The sequence below is a fragment of the Dicentrarchus labrax genome, unplaced genomic scaffold (genome assembly GCF_905237075.1).
Source record: "Dicentrarchus labrax unplaced genomic scaffold, dlabrax2021, whole genome shotgun sequence".
Classification (NCBI taxonomy): Eukaryota; Metazoa; Chordata; class Actinopteri; family Moronidae; genus Dicentrarchus; species Dicentrarchus labrax.
In genome coordinates this window covers 11,756,031-11,775,690 of record NW_026136703.1, presented here as the reverse complement: position 1 = coordinate 11,775,690, position 19,660 = coordinate 11,756,031, and the positions used below count along the sequence as shown (strand labels likewise).

Sequence of the window (19,660 nt, the reverse complement as noted above, 5' to 3'; positions counted from 1 at the left end):
GAAGTTTCTCGGGTCTTCTCTGATTGGTCCGTGCTTCAACATCACTTCCTGAAACGAGGTCCCGTATGTTTTTGAATCGAGATCCTTCTGAGCTGGTTGTCACACGGCTTCCCGACAGTATTCAGGTGAGTTATATTACAGACAGCGAGCTGTGATGTGTTCTTGCAGTCCGATAACGAAGCTAAACTTGTTCATTATCAATGTTTCAAATCAGATTGTACTAGCATAGCTCGTAGTAGCTGTAGCGTAGCCCCCGCGATATAGACAACACAGCAGCCAAGTACTGTCTTATTATTTCTCTTTTTCTAGGTTCACTATGTCCAACGAAGACCTCATTTCAGTGGATTATGAAATTTTTGGCAGAGTGCAAGGTGTATTTTTTCGGAAATACACACAAGTGAGTTTGAAAGTGACACAACTGTAGCTTACACCTGAGCAGCATGGCCTGTTTAAAAGTAGATCTTAGGTTTTAATTTGATAAAATATTATCTCAAGGTTCACACGATATGTAGGTGAAAGCTAATGAGAAGCCAGTAAGTGGACCTTGATTCAAGAGTTTGTTTTAACAATTTCCAAGGTCAACAATGAACTTGTAATGCTCAAAGTCTTTTAACTTTAACACAATTGTTTAATTTCTTTATGTTGGAAAATGACAAGCAGTCTTTGCCCTGTATGTAATGCCTAGAGGTGTAACTCTTAACAGTGTTCAAGCTCTGATCACAAACTTTTCTAACTAGTATTCCCTTCTCAGTATCCCATCACAGCCATATTCTCCACCGGTAGCCTACCTCTGCTATCTTCTAATTCACGGTGTGTCATTTTCCAGGCAGAAGGGAAGAAGCTTGGCCTGGTTGGATGGGTCCAAAACACAAGTGCAGGAACGGTTCAGGGCCAGCTACAAGGCCCACGCAGCAAGGTGAAAGAAATGCAAGAATGGCTGAAGTCCACCGGGAGCCCCAAGTCGCACATAACCAAGGCAGAGTTCAAGAATGAAAAATCAATTGATAGCCTAGAACACTCCTCTTTTAACATAGTAAAATAAAGTAGCCTTTGGTTGTGCCTGTAGTGTTAACTAAGAATATATTTTATTTATTTATTTATTTTTATTGGTTGGAATGCACCTCATATAATTAACTGAACAGATGTGTGTTTGTGTGTCTCTTTAACATCTGCATTATATGGAATTACATTAATAAATGAAAAATTCCTTTCAGAATGCTTTACATTGAGTTTTATTGTACTAAACGACAAGGCTATATCAGCTTTAACACAGAAAACCTGGTTGTTAGGGACCTAGACTGAAAAATTCAGAGGAACATGATTGAGCGATCATCAGAGGTGACCACATTATTTAACAGAGACTGTTAACGGACTGTAAATCAGTTTTGAGTGGGTCCAGCAAAGATCCTGCTAAACAACCAGACAATGGTATGACCTTGAAATGTGTCACTGGTGTCTTCATCGGCCTCCACAATGCCTGAAGAGTCTTAAGGTGATAAATGTCTGCTGCTGACCTCATTTGGCAAGGACTAAGCCCTGCAGGTGGCTGTAAAGAAACACTGACTTAATAGCCAAATATATAGAATCAGTTTATCCTTAATTTGTGTTAATCTGAAACACTTGTGAAGAATTTCACACTGAGAAAACTAGACATGCCAAGAGGTATACAGCAAGGAAAAACGAAGGAGGGGTAATCCACATAAACAAACCTGGCATGCAGAATTAAAATCCATACACTCTTATCAGGCAAATAGAGATAAATAAAGATAAATGTGATGGAATCGGACATATTGACTTGTTATATTTAGGAAATAAAGAGCAATACTTAAAATGTAAGATGAATCAGAATCAGAAATACTTTATTGATCACCAGGGGGAAATTTGTATGCTACAGTTGTTCCACTCACACAACGTTAAAGAATAATACTTATATACAATATCTAACACAATATAGAGAATATAAATGAATGTATAGGTATATACACGTAGTAAAAAGTAAAAATAAAAATGAAAAAATATAATAAGAGTCTAAGAGATATAATAAAATAATAAGAGCCTATATACAAGTAAATGTTAATCTAAACATATTCCACAGTATTGCTGACATGGGGCCATGAAGGGAATCTAGAGAGATTAATAAAAATGGAAAAGAGAAAAACATATAGCCTCTATGAAATGAAATGAATTTACACGTATTTTATTAATTTAACTTGAAAACACAAGGATAATGCAATGCCGGTTCATGAGATTCAAAACTGTTGTCAACACACACACACACATGAGATAGCACACTCTGTACACTGGGTGGCGGTGTGGACATTAAAGGCTGGCTGCAACTTGCCAACACACAAAAGAAGAAAAGAAGAAGACGGCGGTCGACCCTGCTGTAGGTCCTCCACACCAGAAGATGGCGCTAGTTTAATTAGCTTTGGCTGTTAGGTGATACTGTCCTCTCTTGTTGTTCCACGTTGACTGCAAACAGTAGCTAAGTTAGATTTTAGCATGGTTTTAGTGGTTTATTTTAATTATCCAACTTTTAACGAGCTGTGTGGCGGAAAAAATGTTTTCGTTGGCAGTCATTAAACTAGCTAACTGTTAGCTTTAAGCTAATGTAACGGGACGTTAAGCTAGTAACGGCTAATTTAAAGCCAGGTTGCCAAGTTTAACTGCATTGAATGAACACAATGATTAAGTGTTTGCCTAAAGAGGTCCAGGGAAAACTTCGCTCTGGTGTCGCCATCCCGTCACTTCAGCAGTGCCTGGAGGAGCTCATCCTGAACAGCATCGACGCCGAGGCAACCTGTGTGGGAATCAGGATGGACATGGAGGCGTTCAAAGTTCAGGTAATCGATAACGGTGCTGGGATGAATACCGAGGACATGGAGTGCATCGGAAACAGATACTACACAAGCAAATGCAGCTCTGTTGAAGACCTTGACAACCTCAGTTGGTATGGGTTCAGAGGAGAAGCCCTGGCAAGTATAGTCTCTCTAGCCACGCTCGTTGAAATCTCATCCCGGAGCAGATCATCAGTGAAAACTCACGTCAAAATCTTCAAAGATGGCAAGGGCATGGTGGTATTTGAATCAGACGCTGTTCGACCCTGTGCAGGCACAACTGTTGTCATTTGTAACTTCTTTCACAACATGCCTGTCCGGAGGAAGAGGATGGACGCTGTCCTGGAGGGTGAGAGAATCAGACAGAGATTGGAGGCTATTTCTCTCATGCATCCCTCTGTGTCTTTCACCCTGAAGAATGACTGCACAGGAGCCATGATGGTGCAGCTTCCTAAAGCTAGAAACACCTACCACAGGTTCATTCAGATACACAGCCTTGGGCGAGCACAGAAACTAGGAGAAATAAGCTACACACATGGACAGTTTGAAGTGATCGGCTACATCGGGAGAGAAGGTCACTACAACAACAGCTTACAGTTCCTGTATGTGAATGACAGACTGCTCCTGAAAACCCGGATTCATAAGCTGCTGAACTTTCTCCTTCGCAGGCTGAGCAGTTCAAATCAGAAAAATGACAGTCCAGACTGGCAGCCTGCCATCAGGAGTCCCAAGCACAAACGAAGCCAAGAGCTGCATGGAGTATACATCATCAATATTAAATGCTCTTACTCAGAGTATGACATATGTCTCGAGCCGGCCAAAACTCTTATAGAGTTCAAAGATTGGGATGGCGTTTTGCTCTGTATAGAAGAGGCAGTGAAAGCTTTCATGAGCAGGGAGAACTTGGTGGCTGTACTTTCTCAAGATGACTTGGACTGTGTGTCTCCCAAATTGTTTGCCACTCACGATACAGACCATGAGGCACACAGCAGTGCCAACGCTGGCCAAGCAACTAGCAGTGTTTCCACAAAAGATTGCAGTATTGGGACAAAACTGGCATCTGATCCTGTTCACCGCAAGCGCAGAGATGACTGTGGATGTGAGGACAGCGTTTGCCAGGAGTCTGGTCCGATGGAGTGCAAAGATGAGACTGAACAAATGGGGCAGAAAGAGATAACTGCAAATGAGTTGGAAAAGATAAAAAGTGAAGAAAGCATAAACAAAGAGTGTGAAGCGGAGCCACTGTGCGATCTGGCTAGACTGGAAGCTGCATCTGATAATAACATTACTGAAGAAGAGCAGCCAATATTCAGTGAAGCTGGGGGAGGCTCTCAAATTGTATGTATGTCAAGGTCAGTTAGACAACTTAAAAGTGAAAAACTGGAACTTCCAAAAGAAAGGGAGGAAAGATTAGACAGTACTACCTTAACCAGTAATGTGACTGCACTAAACAGCAGCACTGAACACATTCAGCTTGATTCAAAGAGTACTAAGCAAATACCCTGCCAGGCTACAGAAGGGCACGGACAGATTTTATTAAGTAACAGAAAGATTAGCCTGTCTGATCCATACATTCATGACAGTCTGCAAACTCAGGACTCGTCCCAAATTAACAGGTCAGTATTTTACCAGCAAATGTTTGCACAGAAATGTGAAGAGAGATCCTTTCCATCTAAACGCAAAATATCACTAGATGCAGGTCCTGATAGACCTTGTCAGAAAATATGTAAAGACTATGCTCCTATTATTCCCTCAAAGATTCCCAGAATTGTAACTTGTCAAAAGTTGTCTTCGGGTAAGGAGGCTGGATCTCTTGAGAAGTTTAGAAGAATATACGGTAGTCACGATGAACTGAAATTGCCCTCTCATGAGACTAGTCAAGAGATGAATAGTAAACTCCCTCAGACAGACAGCTTATCCAATAACTTGATGGTTTGCCAGAAAGATCAGCAAGATGGCGATGTTACAGAAACAGAAAAAGAAGAGACACATAGTGGTCTCCGAAGCCCACCAAACCTCTCAGTTTTCACCCAGTTAAAACCAGTCTCGGCACAGAATGGAGGCAAAACGTCTTTGGCAGCTAAACTCTGCCATTTGAAACAACACAGGACGGACAATTCAAAAATATTACCACACCTGGCCAGGACTACCTCACAGGCGACAGCCTGTCTCAGTGGAGGTAATGTTGGCATCCAAGACAGCAATAACAACGAGAATCACTGCGACACTGCACTGAATCCTGAGCCATCTCCAGGTTGCAGTACAATGTCCGGTGACTGGCTTCATCACTATGACACATCTGTGGGAAAGACAGTTTATATCAACAAAGAGACTGGACTCAGCCGATATCAGGACCCACCCACTGAAGAAACAAAAGCACGCTGTACATCGGATGTCACCAATATGGCAGTTAGTGTCATCTCAGAAATGGGTGAGTTAATAGTTTGTGCTTCTCAGCTGTTTATGTTGACGTGATAGTCACTGGAAGTCAACATTAACCCAGAATACCTTCAATATCACTGTTGTTCCTGTTCCTTAAACTGTAGGGATGGAATACAGATGTTACCCATTTCAGTTGGATCTAGTGTTGCCCTTCGTGCCTAAATCCAGGACAGAAAGAGTGATTAGTTCAGGGCTTGATGGCAGAGGTACCTCGCAGACAGATTAAACTGTTGGGTTCCTAACACACACACAGGATACAACATGAATATTTGCTTGTTTGTGTTTATGTATAATCTTGTCTGTCTTACAGATGATGATGGTGAGAGCTCCAACTCTCTTACCTCATTGTACTCAAAATGGAATAATCCTGTGTTTGTCCGACCTCCTACGGTAAATTTTGGCGCTTACTGGTTGGATTTACACCACTTGTTGTATAAGTTGTACAGTTTAGTGTCTTATAGACATACAATTTTAAGTTGCCTTTTATGTGTGTTAATGATACATTATGAACTACTGTGCCAACAGGTTGGTGTGGACATATCAAGTGGGAAAGCTGACGGACTGGCTGTCAAGATCCACAACATCCTGTATCCATACCGTTTTTCTAAAGCCATGATTAACTCAATGAAGGCAAATTTCTCTTTTGGTTTCTTGAATGTTCTGACAAAATGTTGCCTTTATTGATGTTATGAAGTAATTGCTTTTTAATTACCTTGTAGGTCATTCATCAAGTGGATAAGAAGTTTCTTGCATGTCTTATCAATACAAGCGATGAAGACCCTGCAGCAATCACAGAAAATGAAGGTATAGACAGGAACTTTACCATTTTGTCATTTGTTGTTTTATCAGCTCCTCATGTGTTTGATATTGAAACCCCAGGAAACCTTCTGGTGCTGGTGGATCAACACGCTGCACACGAGAGAGTACGACTTGAAAATCTAGTTGCAGGTAAAAAAAAATGCACAATGCAAAGTATTAATATTGAGAATAAAATGGTAAATTAATAATGCTGTTGTTGGGATACTACAGTGATAACTGTATCTCCTCTCATAGATTCCTATGAGGATGACCCAGATGCACCAGAGGAGAGACGTCTGTGTTCATCAACCATTTTGCCACCTCTTGAGATCAGTGTAACAGATGAGGAGCAAAGGCTGCTTAGGTGTGTTTTTCTATATGGCCATGGTTTTCAAAAATGATTGGTTGTAGCCTTCACAACACAGCTCAAGGGAAGCTATATCTCTAAGTCAGCTTCTTTTTTTTAAAGAGAATTCTGCCAGTTTAATGGAAATGGACTACTTATTTATTTTTTTACAGTTGATTTGATGCAGGACCTGTCTTCTGTCCTGTATGTGCTGGTGATGGTGTTTAGGATACACTGGTGGCATTGTCATTGCTTGATGGATTTACTTACCCTAGAGTTGGCAGTAAAGTGGTTGAGGTTTAGGAGCCAGCTGTCTGCTCTATACAACAACGAGGCACCCAGCAGCAATTTTGGCAATGAGTTGAAGTATGGCTGCAATAAAGATGACAGAAAGGGTGGGTGCAGTGACGCAGCCTCATTTCACCTCTGTCTTAACCCAGAGCTGTTACGTAGCACTTTGGCTCATATGCCATCATTCAGTAGCTTCAATACTACTGTTACTGTAGCCTGTGTTAATAGTAGAGTGTACACTGTCAAATGCCTCGTGTTACATTTAATTTAGTTACATTCAAAGGTTGTACGTTTTTTCACTTTGTTTTCTTTTAATTGGAGGAGGAAGGAAGGAGTTCTTTTGTAGGAACATGTGCCAGCAGGGAGGTATTGGTTCTGTGTCACAATCTGCCTTTTTCCCCTCGATTATGGTTACAGGAAGGATGTCCTGGAGCTCTGATCCCTTTTGTGATTCAGATGTTCTGATCTATATTCCTTGATGATACGAGGCCTCACAGATACTGACACACAGTCACTCACCTCAGAAGCCTGTTGTCATCCTCCCACTTACATCTTGTAAACCAGCATAAACTAGTCAGAAGCTAGATGACCAAATGTTATAAACCAACTTTCACCATTTCTGTGTGCGGTTATTCAAATTCAAATGTCAAACTGCATCACACAGCTCTTTAAACTCTTTATGTTTAATCCCTTTACTATTCTGAATACTGACCTGAGCTGTTGTATTTATTTCCCGCCTATTTATTTCATACCATGCACATTATTACAATGTCATTATTGTTTGAGAAGTGTTTTTTGTATTGCTGATGTACTGTTGACCCTTCCTCTTGCAGGTCTTGTCAGCCACATTTACGGAGTTTGGGCCTAGAAGTGAAGTTCTCACAGGCAGCGGTTCCACAAGTTCTTGTAGGGAAGGTACCACTGTGCTTCATGGAAAAGGAGAGCAATGAGCTCAGGCGGGGGAGACCATCTGTTATCAAGCCTATTGTTGAGGTACAACTTCTGAAACCTCCATATTAAGACTATCTATTGTCATTCACTCATTTAGTACGCGTTTTACAATTCTGTCCCCTTATGTTTACCTTTTTGTTTTTTCTGTATAATCACACATCAGGAGTACCTTCAAGAGCAGATTGAGGTAAGCTTGTGTCTCTAGTCTCTAAACCTTTCTGTGTGGATTACTCAATAAAGGGTAACATGTATTATTTCTTATTCTTGATCTCAGTTACTCCGCTCAACTGGTAGAGTTAAAGGGACTCTGCCTCTCACTGTGCTGAAGGTGCTAGCTTCCCTAGCATGCCACGGTAAGGTTAAATTACTTCTCTTAATCTGTCAGTTAATTTTTTTTGTGCAATTGTAATCCAATAAATTCCAGTTACACTACTTCATACAGATCATATGTATCCATTAAACAGGTGCTATCAAATTCAATGACAGCCTGAGTAGAGATGAATGCTACAGCTTGGTGGCGTCCCTGTCCTCCTGCCAGCTGCCCTTCCAGTGTGCCCACGGCCGTCCATCCATTGCTCCCTTAGTAGACATCCTCCATTTGGACCAAGACCAAAAGGTACCAGACTGGAGTAGCACACCTGACTATACTAAATGTAGTATTCAAGGCATTGTACAGCACAACAATCTGGTGTGACTAAGCATTTCTTGTCCCTGCAGGAATCAAAGAAACCCAACCTGCAGAAGCTGAGAAGAATGTATAAAGCGTGGGAACTATATGGAAATAGATAAGTGGGTGTGCATTTTTTAAATGTGTACTTGATGTAACTTTATGTAATAAGAATTCCCTTATTAAATGGCTGAAATTGTTAATTTGGCCAAAACTTTTAGCTTTCTACCAAAGCAACTGTAAATTCATAGGAAGACATATGTCAGAAATGAATAATACTAAAATAAATTAACTGTTTCCAAACATGTGGTCCACTTGATTATCAAGCTGTGTCCCTCGGGTTGTGCTGGAAAAAATTTATTCAGTCAAACAACTTCTTTGCCTTGAAGAATCGTCTCAAAAACTTGCCACATGGCCAATGTACTCACGGAAATAATGCTGAAGAGGAGCAATCGTGTGTTGGTGGAAGCTGTTTAAGATAATAATATAGCAGTAAAACACTTCAGTCAATGTCATAGTTTCAGACACAACAAGCAATGAATCACACAGATGAGAAAACTGTTGCAACTCTGTGTTCAGACCCCAAGCTTGCTTCTGACCACACCCCTAACAGCAGGTGATTTCCATCCACTGTTAAAGGCAAAACCCCTGCTATGACATCTCACACAGGGATGTGGCCAAAAGAGAAGAGATGATGGAAAACTTTAATCCATAGAAAAAAGCCTAGCTGCAAGTGATGTACATATACACTCAACATAAGGATTTATCCATTTACCATTTATGTATTTCATCTGTCCCTCGTTTCTTCAAATAGTTAAAGTCATCTGCAGTGGACTGTGAGAGATGCTCAAGATGTCTCTGCTTCGCCTCAAGGGGGGGTCAGTTTCTGACGGTTTCAAGACTAAAATCTATCAGATATGTTTAGATGCTGTGATCTCTGTTATCACCTTTCTTACTGCTGTCTCAAAGTTCATTAATCAGTCGTGGTTTGGATAAATACTCATGGTACTCATGATCTTTGATATACTAGTACTAACAGTCCCTCACCTCTGCGTAGTTCTTCGCTTCCACGCCATGATTCATTTTCGGTTCAACCGGTTGGTCTGGGACCCTGCCACTGCCTGAAGACGAGCATTAATCGCTCATAAGTTATTTGACCGAAAACAATTAGGATTTTGCATCACATCATCTCTGAGTTGGAATATTTCCTTCATCAATTCATTAGGGGAAAAAAAAAAATCATATTATTTTATGTTGTTTTCTCAACCCACTCACCCATAGGAGTTCTGCTGTAGACGCAAATGTCAAACTGATCCTGATTTTCTGAGGGAAAATGAAAAAAAATGTCCCTGCGTGGCACTCTTTACTGTACAACATGTATCAAAATAATCACTGATTTAAAGGAAAGAGTTAACACAGGGGAAGATGAACCAATATTATGTTCATATCTTGATATAAGACTAGACAAGAACTGATCTTTAAGGCAAAACCAGTCAAATCATACAATGTACTTAACATATGGTATCAGACTGTTTTCAAAAGAGAAACACTTACTTCCTCTATAAAGTGCCCTTTAAAAAAATAAAATTTAGATTTTTACCTTTTCCCTCCATTTTATTTATAGTAAACACAACGGGAGAGTTTACAGGAATGTGTGTTTTATTGGAGGATGTAGTGATCCAGTGTCTTATTTTTTAATATTGAACTTTTGAACTCTTTGTTCTGCTAAGACTGTCTGTAGTAAGTCTGCCATTATGTCACGGGTGCTCACGCTCTCGTACCTTTTAAATTAGTTGTAGCTTTCTGTCGTTGGCTGACTTCATACTCGCCTGAGACCAGCACATTTTCTAGAGCTGACCGCAAGGTAGAATTGAAAAGCAAACACCAGGTCCGAAAAGACCGGTTACCAGTCCCTTGTTGTGATGGGAGTGAAAGATGATGCTGCTCCTGTCAAATGCAGCCAATCACCCCCCATCATCATCATCATCATCATCATCATCATCATCTCATTATTATTCTCCTCCCTCCAGTTCCGGGTCGTGTCACGTGACTTCTCCGCCCCCACATGTTCAACCTCTCCTCTTCATCTCCTCCTCCCCAAGTAAACAATTCAGCATCATTTCATTACGTCTGCTAACAGCCCTCGATTGTTATCTTTGGGAAAGGCAGTCCCAAAGTGCTGAGCTCACCGAGAGGTCCGTCAGACGGTCAAGTTTAAAAAAGATGGAGGATGTTTTTCATATGAATTAAATGGGGTTGGCGAAATTAATTAATTTTGGAGTTCATCTGTAAACGGAGTAAATATGTAAGATATGTCCTAGGTGACATAGGCCTACTATATTTGTGAAATGCTCATTAAAATGGCTTGCATCGACCTTGCAATAAATTAGCTTTTGCACATGAAACAAAACAAAAAACAGTGGATATATTGTTCGGATATTTGTGCACTCTTAATCTCTTAAGTGAGCTTCAGCCCTGATTAAATGAACGCACCAGAGCCTTTCCATCGCACATGGAATGGTTACATATGTGTATTTATAAATAGGCTCACGTTTCTCACCTCACATTGCATTCACATGAAGCCGATATTTTATGAATGGGAGTGAAAACTGCTGTTTGACTCCAGTGCGATGATGTGGTTGTGAATAAATCTAACAGAAATGGTTACTATATTATTCATTTGGGAATATATACAAAAGGATGAATTCAAATAATGTTCTTTTTACCCCGAAATGTAGGCCTGCGTGGCTGTCAGTCTGCCCCCCCTCCTCCCCCTCCGCGGATGGTACAGTCTTGGTTCATTCATAAAATTCTAGCAGAGCATAAAAGGAGGGGCTTGCATTCTAGTCGTCCAGTTACCAGGTATATACCTGGAGAAAAGACCCGAGCCGCTCTGCTCAGCGGAAGGCCACAGTCATATTTGTCATTGACCAGGACTCGTGTGTGTGTGTTTTTTTTTTCTCTCCCCCTCAACCTGACGCCCGACATGGATTCAGTCTCTCCCACCTGCCGGACAGAGTCTCCTGTCGGGACGCTCTGCCAGAAGACGCCAGAAGAGGCGAGCTCTCCAGCTTCCTCCTCAGAGAGCAATGCAAAGGTATGAATGGCTTTGTTGATCATATATTCAACGTGCAGCCCGGGAGGCAGTTTACAAGCAGATTAAAACAGCCCTCTTTTTAAAAAAAATGTGATTTACAGACTGAGTGCCCTAATGCTTTTATCTTCACGGTGGGGGGATGGGGATGGGGGGGAGGGGGGGTGGAACTGATTGATAAGATTTTAATTAACTGCGTGCGCTTAATTTAAAAAACAAAAACAAAAAACAAAATCATTTTTGATACATGTGCTGCATCATTTGCCCAGAGATCAGTGCGGGTGGGAATGTGACAAAATAGCTTCCTTTGGTCGGGTTGTTATGATTCCGACGTCCTGGGACCAAATGTGAGCGTGTCGATGCAGCGGTTCATTGAGAAAAATAAATCCATTCAGGAGACTCCACAGCATCTCTGCGTCAGTGTTGACGTCAGAAACAATGATAAAGTCAAATATTGATCCGGAGAAGGCTATTTCTGGTCGGGTATATTTCAAGAAAATATAACATGCAGGCCACCCTCTGTTTTAGACTCTAAACACATTATTTGTAGCTGTTATTGATGATTGTGACCAAAATAAGATCCACCTGAAATCATTAATAGCATGGGAATATATTTGTGTTTTTTTTTTAAAAATCTATTATATTCCTCATTGTTGATTATTTCCATTTTTCAGGAGCTCTGCCAAGACATGAGCGCTGAAGACACTCCATTTGTTCCAACAGTCACTGCAATTTCCTCTACCCCAGATTTCCAGTGGATGGTCCAGCCTACGATTATTACATCTGTCTCCCCGTCTCTGGGTAGCAAGCAAGCCAATGAACCACAAAGCTCTCACCAGGCGACACCCAAAGAGGGCGGGAATAAGGGAAAAAATGCTGTCAGAAAGGGGAAAACAGAGCAGGTAGGTTTGCTCAGATGAAGTCTACCTGCTATTGGACAGAATAGTCAATAGTGTGAATTTACATATGCCAATCTGAAATCCTTGTGTGCAACAGCTATTGTGCATGCTCCTCTGGTGCCGTGTGCTGGCTGTGTGCCTTCCTTAGGCAGTCAATTTATATTCAGGTCACAGCAAGTCTGCAACAATGATCTATTTTTAGACGCATTGCAGCGAAACATGCTTTTGCCATTCTTCAGAGGGTGAATTGGCAACGGATGTAGCGGATTAGAGGATGAAACGGTCTGGATTCTTCAAGGCAATAACTGAATTATTTCTGTCACATCCCAGCTGTCTCCAGAGGAGGAAGAGAAGAAGAGGATAAGGAGGGAGAGGAATAAAATGGCCGCAGCAAAGTGCCGCAACAGACGGAGGGAACTCACCGACACGCTGCAAGGTGTAAGTAAACAGTGATGCATTTACTCAGCTGTCATTTGCACCCACTGTTTGTGTGTTTTCCAATGTGGATGATGTTTTGGATGTTGATCTATCTGAAGGAGACAGACAAGCTGGAGGAGGAAAAGGCAGCCCTGGAGACGGAAATAGCCAACCTCCTCAAAGAGAAAGAGCGGCTTGAATTTATCCTTGCCACACATAAACCAGTGTGCCAGATGTCAGAAGAGATGGAGTCTATTTTCCAAGAGCCCACAGGCTCCCCAGAGCTACCACCCAGTTCAGACGAGGACAGACTTCCAGAGGATGGCACCCAGGAAGCTCCTTCGCTCCAGGACATGGACATCCCCAGTGATCCGTCCACAGCCATCTCTGGGAACTCCAATATCTTGCTGTGTGCCAGTGCTGAAATCAACATCTGCGATCTCGAGCCCTCTCTGGACATTAAGGAGGGGCTACTGGAAAATATGTTGCCCAGTTTGGAGGAGAAAACCCCCATGGAGACGGCTCGATCCGTGCCAGACATAGATCTGAGCAGCTCTCTCGGGGTCTCGGACTGGGAGACCCTGTACAAGTCGGTTTCCAGCGACCTGGAGCCTCTCAGCACTCCTGTGGTGACCTCCACGCCAACCTGCAGCAGCTACCTGTCTGTGTTCACATTTGCATGCCCTGAGCTGGACTCTCTCACAGAGGGACTAGACAGCCATAAAGGCGGAGGAGGCAAAGCTGAATCTGTTGATATTCTCAACTCTCCAACTCTCCTAGCCTTATAATGTACAGAGGGAAGTGATCTGTGTGATCTCTCTGGGTTTTTTTTCTGTTCTGCAGGTTCCTGACTTTGAAATAATACCAACAAACATATGCCACAGTATGCTGTAACACTTCAAGGAATACATTCATGAAATGTCTTGTGTGTGACTAAGCAAACATATAAACTTTCTCCAGATACATAGCCAACTGAGTGATGTAGCTAAAAGCATGGATTTTACTTTTACAGGAGGGACTGAAGTAAAGTTTTCATTTTAAAAAAACGCATGCTGAGAAATTCCAAATAATTTTCAACGCTTATATATATCGGATCTGTTACTAGATCTAAGATGTAATGTGGAATTTTAATGTTACAGTATGGTTTTGTGTTTTGGTGTCAACAGTGTTATTGATTGCTGTAAATGTTGTATTTACATATTGATCCATGTTAAGTAACTGCATACCTCAATGTCATCAACTGTGGTTTAACCTCATTGAAAGTTTTCCATGAAAACATCCAGTGCTATATACTATATATCTTATCAAGATGTAACTTATGATTTATTTTTTTACCTTTGAGATTTTGACTTATTTGTTAAATTTAAAAATAAGTAAAAATGAGCATTGATTGCTTATCTATGCTGCTGAATAATTATAATAAATCTACATTCAGAGTGGTGTTTGGTGCTGGTGTTTGCGATCTGTCTCTATCACAAATTGGAAACAATTAAGAAATACAAATGTATTTCTGAACCCAGATGAGAATATTACATTCCTCAACTGGGATGTTAACTTTATATATGAATCCAATACATTTAGATTATAAGGTCATAGTAATACAAAGGAAGGCAGATTTAAACTATTCTCATTTTTATGGAATCACTATATTCCTTTAACATGCCTTCAGTTTCTCAGTAAACCTAATTAGTTAATGATTAAGTTTTTAAATGTTCATATGCATTAGTTCTGGGCTTCAGTGTAGATGCGTGGTCGCACTGTATTTCCAGTGCAGGCCTCCATCCGAGCCACATTCTGTCGTTGCAGTCTGCAGCCTCAGTGTTTCTTTATGGGAGGAGCGGTGCGACTTCCCCACTTCTGCCCCCACTATGTACTTTTTTACATCCCTGCTTACGTTTGGCTGGCATAGCCTAAGTTCCGCATTCCCAAATCCTCCCAGATTGGGATCACGTTTAAAATCGGGCTGATGCAACGATTTCCACTTTTTAAAATCTACTCTCGACCCTCGGCTGACCAGAAGAAAGGACATTTGTTGCACCTGGGATCAAAGTCAGGTCGGTATTCAAAACTTCATAAGTCGAGCACCGGATCATTTTTTTCCATATTAAATAGCTCATTGGCGCGCCACGCATAGGTCATAACGAGCATAGTTTGTGAACAGGCAGCCAGCAGGTCTGTGATGTTTTCGGTTATAAGCTGCTATCCGCTGCATTCTCTCAGTGTTATTTTTACTCTTTTTTTTTTCTTGGGGTGTTCAAAGTAGACCTGACATCTTACGGAGCATGCTGCAGAAAGATCATTTTCTTTTGTTTGCATGCTCCTCTTACATGGAAGCACGGCGTGCACAATTCAGAACAAAATGTTCTTATTTAGTGTCGTATGTCCTTCATAATGGTGTGGTGCGTAGGTTCTTTATAATGTGCTTTATCCGAAGCGAAATCCGATGTGAACGAAAAGCTGTAACATTTTATCACTGCAGCTCTCTGATGGGAAGACAAAGTTACGTAAGATGAATGCCGCACTGAAGAAAAACTTCCGCTTTCAAGTTGACCAATGGCTTCAGTATGCATGCTGCAACACAGTGTGGTGGCTTACTAAGTACTGCAAATGTGTATTCATAAACTAACCTGGGATTTTATTTTGTAAAAATACATACAAATAAATTGTCACAATGCAGAATAATCAGTTTAAGGGAACTGGTTTCTTTAACTTTCAGGGGTATAATAAAATGACCAGAGCTTGTTTAATAGCTTAATTAGTTTTAATAATACATAAACTGTGGATTATAATCTATCAGTCCATACTGTATGCTTGGGAATCTTTCTTTATGAACCATGGTGGTTTTGTGTTTCGCTTTAGTTTTCTGTTTTCGTGAAGAATTTCAAGTTCCACTTTGTCTTTTTGACCTGTAGTTTGGAGAAGTGTAAAAATGGAAAGTTATTCCCATGTGAGGTTCTCATGCGTGCCTGCAAGTTCATGTTCTCAGCACAACTACTTAGTAGATGCATAATTGGTCCCACATCAACTCTGCCATTGAAATCCCCATACGTCTGTGCTATCAGATAATAATAAGCCAGGTGGCTGTTTACTTTAGTGATATTGTGTGTGTGTGTGTGTGTGTGTGTGTGTGTGTGTGTGTGTGTGTGTGTGTTTTAGTGACACAGATATTGCCGTTTATTCCTGCACTGTGGGCAAAAGGTCTGAGTAATTGACCTCAGATAGTCGTTTTTGGCTGCATCATGTGGCTTGGAAATCCGCTGAGCTGTTGTAGTAATTTCCTGTGCCTTTGGCTGGCTTTGCTCATTGTCTTTGGATATATTTAAATGTTCATGTTCAGCATTTTCAAATTGAGGCATTTGCCGGTGGTAGACAGTATAAAATCAGTTCAGCAAAAAAGCATTGGAAGTAAACATCTTAATTTTTTTACTTGGCTAAACAAAACAAAATAATTCAGATTTGGGGTCAGACTTTGCCACATTGTTCTGAATTCTGTCAGCCACATTCTTCTCCCCTGACATTAAGTCTCATAGGGAGGAAACCACAGTTAAGGGGTATTTCTTGCCAATGGCTCGCTTTCGCCTCTCCTGAAATAAAGGGGGTATTTGTCTGAGTCTGCTTTGTGCAATCTTGTTCATCTCTCTTTTGGCCTTTGGGGATTAAATTAGGTAAATTATTGATCTCTATAAATGGTAGTATATTCATTCCAGAAAAGAAGCAAAATAATAAAATAGCCTAATGAGAGCAACCTCAGCATCCGGCTTCTGTAACAGACCAGCAATTCATCTCAGGAAGGCTAGTCTGACTGCTAGAAAGGAGCAGTGCACTTCAGGGAAATGCCTACTTGAAGCCCTATAAAAGACTGTAGGTCAAATAAAGCACTTATATATCTATTTGTCTCTAAGTTGTTAATGTAAAATGGCTTTTTTTCTACCCTCATACCATAAAGCATACCCCAGTATGTACTATAACAAGCAGACAGTGTTTTATGTGTTTTTCATTGATCTGATTTAGTTGCCGTCTGAGTATGTCTCCCATTTTCTCCCTCTGCCTCCTAGCTGTGGTCACAGCCGAGTCTGACACGATGCCAGGACAAATCCCAGATCCCTCTGTGACAGCAGGCTCCCTGCCCAGCCTGGGCCCACTGGCTGGGATCTCAGCCACCACGCTGACTGACAAGCTCAAATTTGGTGACTTCCAGGAGTTTGGTACAATGCTGTCACCTCTGCACTTCCTGGACAGTCTAGGAAAGAGGCCCCTAGTGATCAAAACAGAGGTATAGGAAACACTGAGTAGCTGAATAACTATATAATGTAAATGTAAATAGTGCATTTTGAGTCTTTACTCAGGTTACGTGCTTTTTTCTAAATATTGAACATCTATGTGTTATTTTTATGGGATTTAGCCACAGTGAAAAGAAAAGATGCAGCAATCCAAACGCAGTATTTTAAATGTATCATAAAGATTCTAGCTTAGCTGTATGTAAAATGTACCTAATATAGTTTAAACAAGTGCTTGAACTGAAAGCACCTTTGCAATTACAACGTGGGGTGTCATAGCTTAATCAACAGATCCACCTAGTGGTCAGAGTGGGACATGTTACTGTTGCTCGGTTGTAGTGATAGTAGTGCAGAAGATAATTTATTTGTTTTGGGTTTCAGGGTTTTAGTTATGTCTTGTTATAGTTGTGTTACTTCTAGAATAAAATGAGCATGCATACTGTGTGCATACTGTGACCGAGACAGATCAGCATGCATGCAAAGTTAAAAATCCAGAACGTAGGAAGAGGTGGTTGTTTTTCATTTAGTTGCTCATTGATGCTTAGTGAAGAAAGCATGACCAAAGCATACTGCTATCATAGTCAAATGACAAGGTATTATGAAGAAGGTAATATTTCTTTAATGTACAGCAAGTCCATCACAACTTATCCTCAAACCCTTTTTACCGGCACTGTTGTTTAGAGGAATGAAGAGGAAGAGAGGAGGAAACGAAGGCGAGAGAAAAACAAAGTGGCTGCAGCTCGATGTCGAAACAAAAAGAAAGAGAGGACAGATTATCTACAAAAGGTGAGACACTTTGTCATTATTGTAAAAAATGTTTATCATTATCTGTTGTACCTGCCAAAACACCACTCCTACTTCATGTCAGTCATTTTCTCTCTATCTCTCTATCCTCTAACAGGAATCAGAGAGACTAGAGATGTTAAACTCTGACCTTAAAGCCCAGATTGAGGAGCTGAAGCTCGAACGACAGCAACTGATCCTCATGCTTAACCGCCATCGCCCCACGTGTATTGTCAGGACAGACAGTGTGAAAACCCCCGAGAGCGAGGTGAACCCCCTGCTGCAGCAGCTGGAGGCCAAGTGAGGGTGCGACGACTTTCTACAGTTTACATTTGAGAAGAAGCAGCCAACTAGCAGCACTTAGTTTTGGACCTCGGTCACGGAGGAGAACCAGCCGCCAGGTCCACCTACCTTAAGTCACAGAGCATTACACCACAAAATGTGGATCCAATAAGATTGGACACTGTTTTGGCAGTTTAATCAAACTTCTCTTTGTTTGTCCCTCCTGTTTTCCCATGTCTTTGTCATTTTTGGTCATCAGTGCTCCAGCCACTATCAGTATGAAGTCAAACAAAGATATTGACAAATGACCTTACATCCCATACATTCAGTTTGTTTTCTTTATGGTTGATTTATACCATATGGTTGCAGAAAAGGTTTCCACTATTACCTAGTGGTTAATGTCAGCTCAGTAATTTCAGTAAGTACTTTGGTAATTTACTAATTAATATTTTTTATTTTAAAAGTCTAAGCTAAAGCTGAGCTAAATTTGATTAAACAGCTGTCTGTTTGTCGCCAAGTTACCATATAACTATTGTTTCAACAGCATTTCAATTACTGTTTTCAAGTGAGGTTGGAGTGATAACCTAAAAACAATGGGTATATATGTGATCAGGCTATAAACAGACATTTTATATTTCTCTGTCTGTATTCCCAAAATGACTTTCTAAAATGCATTCTGTTAGTTAATGTGAAACTGAAATACAACTAGAAGTGGGCAGTAGGAGGCAAGAAGGGCATGAGGATACATTTAGTAAAATAGAAAGAATAATTACTGGAATGCATTAACCATAAGGTATGGATGATGATATTTGGTAGTACAGTATGAAGTACTTACACCCACAGAAACAGTCAGAAGCCTTTTTTACTACGTACTAACCTTCACAATCTTCTGGTCACTTTTGTTCTTTCATACATTTAGTGGCAGAGCAGTTGATCCTTTTTTATTTTTCTTTATTCCTATGTTCTGGCGCAGGCGTCATGTATGCACATATATATATATATATATATATATATATATATATATGACTGTTTACATTGTACTTTATTTTCTGTTACCATATTGTTACTACCAATTATGTTTTTTATACTTTTGTATATGGTGTTATATAGGCATATAAGCTATCATAAAATCCCATTTTGTATTTCCATATGAAATAAATGTTTAGTTTCTTTTTTTCCCTGGTATTTTTGTTGAGTCCTACAAAATTGAAAAATAATTTTCATGAGCAAAATCTCTGGTAAACGGTGCCATCTGGTGGTCAGTAGCAGCACAACCTGGTTTACCCTGTATTTACATGTACCTACATTTGTATTGGTTTGGCTTTTAAACTTTGTTTTCTGGGATCACAAATGATCATGGAGAGGTAGGGCTTTGTTTCAGCTCTGACTAATACTTATGATAACAGTGGAAAAGCTGCTAAATTGAACTGTATGTCTCATAAAGCAAAATACTTTATATGTTTAACTTTATTCCATCCAAATGTAGTTCTGCTTTAGGTCTTAAAGCTGCTCACATGCCTTTCCCTTTGTATATTTTTTTAATCAAATGGGGACTAATGGATAATCACATTTTTGC

General features: G+C 40.5%; 4 protein-coding genes across 6 annotated transcripts; all 4 read left to right on the top strand.

The window, feature by feature from the left end:
- The first annotated feature begins 15 nt into the window (after positions 1-15).
- acyp1 (acylphosphatase 1, erythrocyte (common) type) lies at positions 16-1,216 on the top strand. Its single transcript, XM_051384869.1, has 3 exons — positions 16-125; positions 310-397; positions 827-1,216. Exons 2-3 carry the CDS (start codon positions 317-319, stop codon positions 1,040-1,042), a joined length of 297 nt encoding a protein of 98 aa, XP_051240829.1. The 5' UTR covers positions 16-125; positions 310-316; the 3' UTR covers positions 1,043-1,216.
- An 822-nt stretch (positions 1,217-2,038) lies between these two features.
- Positions 2,039-8,635, top strand: mlh3 (mutL homolog 3 (E. coli)). Of its 3 annotated transcripts, XM_051395457.1 has the most exons (12): positions 2,042-5,268; positions 5,384-5,485; positions 5,590-5,669; positions 5,805-5,909; positions 5,999-6,083; positions 6,159-6,227; positions 6,333-6,441; positions 7,548-7,707; positions 7,829-7,852; positions 7,940-8,018; positions 8,130-8,281; positions 8,383-8,635. In XM_051395457.1, exons 1-12 carry the CDS (start codon positions 2,676-2,678, stop codon positions 8,452-8,454), a joined length of 3,630 nt encoding a protein of 1,209 aa, XP_051251417.1. In that variant the 5' UTR covers positions 2,042-2,675; the 3' UTR covers positions 8,455-8,635. The 3 variants fall into 3 exon arrangements, with proteins under 3 accessions (XP_051251432.1, XP_051251417.1, XP_051251423.1); XM_051395472.1 differs by lacking the exon at positions 8,383-8,635 and having other exon boundaries at positions 2,039-5,268; positions 8,152-8,277; XM_051395463.1 differs by lacking the exon at positions 5,384-5,485 and having other exon boundaries at positions 2,044-5,268.
- A 100-nt stretch (positions 8,636-8,735) lies between these two features.
- Positions 8,736-14,182, top strand: fosaa (v-fos FBJ murine osteosarcoma viral oncogene homolog Aa). The gene is made up of 4 exons (XM_051395488.1): positions 8,736-11,429; positions 12,101-12,328; positions 12,656-12,763; positions 12,862-14,182. Exons 1-4 carry the CDS (start codon positions 11,046-11,048, stop codon positions 13,528-13,530), a joined length of 1,389 nt encoding a protein of 462 aa, XP_051251448.1. The 5' UTR covers positions 8,736-11,045; the 3' UTR covers positions 13,531-14,182.
- Positions 14,183-14,585: 403 nt separating this feature from the next.
- jdp2a (Jun dimerization protein 2a) lies at positions 14,586-19,259 on the top strand. Its single transcript, XM_051396144.1, has 4 exons — positions 14,586-14,796; positions 16,798-17,015; positions 17,701-17,805; positions 17,921-19,259. Exons 1-4 carry the CDS (start codon positions 14,709-14,711, stop codon positions 18,104-18,106), a joined length of 597 nt encoding a protein of 198 aa, XP_051252104.1. The 5' UTR covers positions 14,586-14,708; the 3' UTR covers positions 18,107-19,259.
- The last annotated feature ends 401 nt before the right edge of the window (positions 19,260-19,660 follow it).

Excerpts from the sequence above, each read along its gene's own strand:
- jdp2a (XM_051396144.1), top strand. The coding sequence starts at position 14,709 with ATGCAACGATTTCCACTTTTTAAAATCTACTCTCGACCCTCGGCTGAC. Across the intron at positions 14,797-16,797 it reads GCACCTGGGATCAAAGTCAG|CTGTGGTCACAGCCGAGTCT; the intron begins GTCGGTATTCAA and ends TCTGCCTCCTAG. Across the intron at positions 17,806-17,920 it reads GGACAGATTATCTACAAAAG|GAATCAGAGAGACTAGAGAT; the intron begins GTGAGACACTTT and ends ATCCTCTAACAG.
- acyp1 (XM_051384869.1), top strand. The coding sequence starts at position 317 with ATGTCCAACGAAGACCTCATTTCAGTGGATTATGAAATTTTTGGCAGA. Across the intron at positions 398-826 it reads TTTTTCGGAAATACACACAA|GCAGAAGGGAAGAAGCTTGG; the intron begins GTGAGTTTGAAA and ends GTCATTTTCCAG.
- mlh3 (XM_051395457.1), top strand. The coding sequence starts at position 2,676 with ATGAACACAATGATTAAGTGTTTGCCTAAAGAGGTCCAGGGAAAACTT. Across the intron at positions 5,910-5,998 it reads CCATGATTAACTCAATGAAG|GTCATTCATCAAGTGGATAA; the intron begins GCAAATTTCTCT and ends ATTACCTTGTAG. Across the intron at positions 8,019-8,129 it reads AGCTTCCCTAGCATGCCACG|GTGCTATCAAATTCAATGAC; the intron begins GTAAGGTTAAAT and ends TCCATTAAACAG.
- fosaa (XM_051395488.1), top strand. The coding sequence starts at position 11,046 with ATGTTCTTTTTACCCCGAAATGTAGGCCTGCGTGGCTGTCAGTCTGCC. Across the intron at positions 11,430-12,100 it reads CCTCAGAGAGCAATGCAAAG|GAGCTCTGCCAAGACATGAG; the intron begins GTATGAATGGCT and ends TCCATTTTTCAG. Across the intron at positions 12,329-12,655 it reads GAAAGGGGAAAACAGAGCAG|CTGTCTCCAGAGGAGGAAGA; the intron begins GTAGGTTTGCTC and ends GTCACATCCCAG.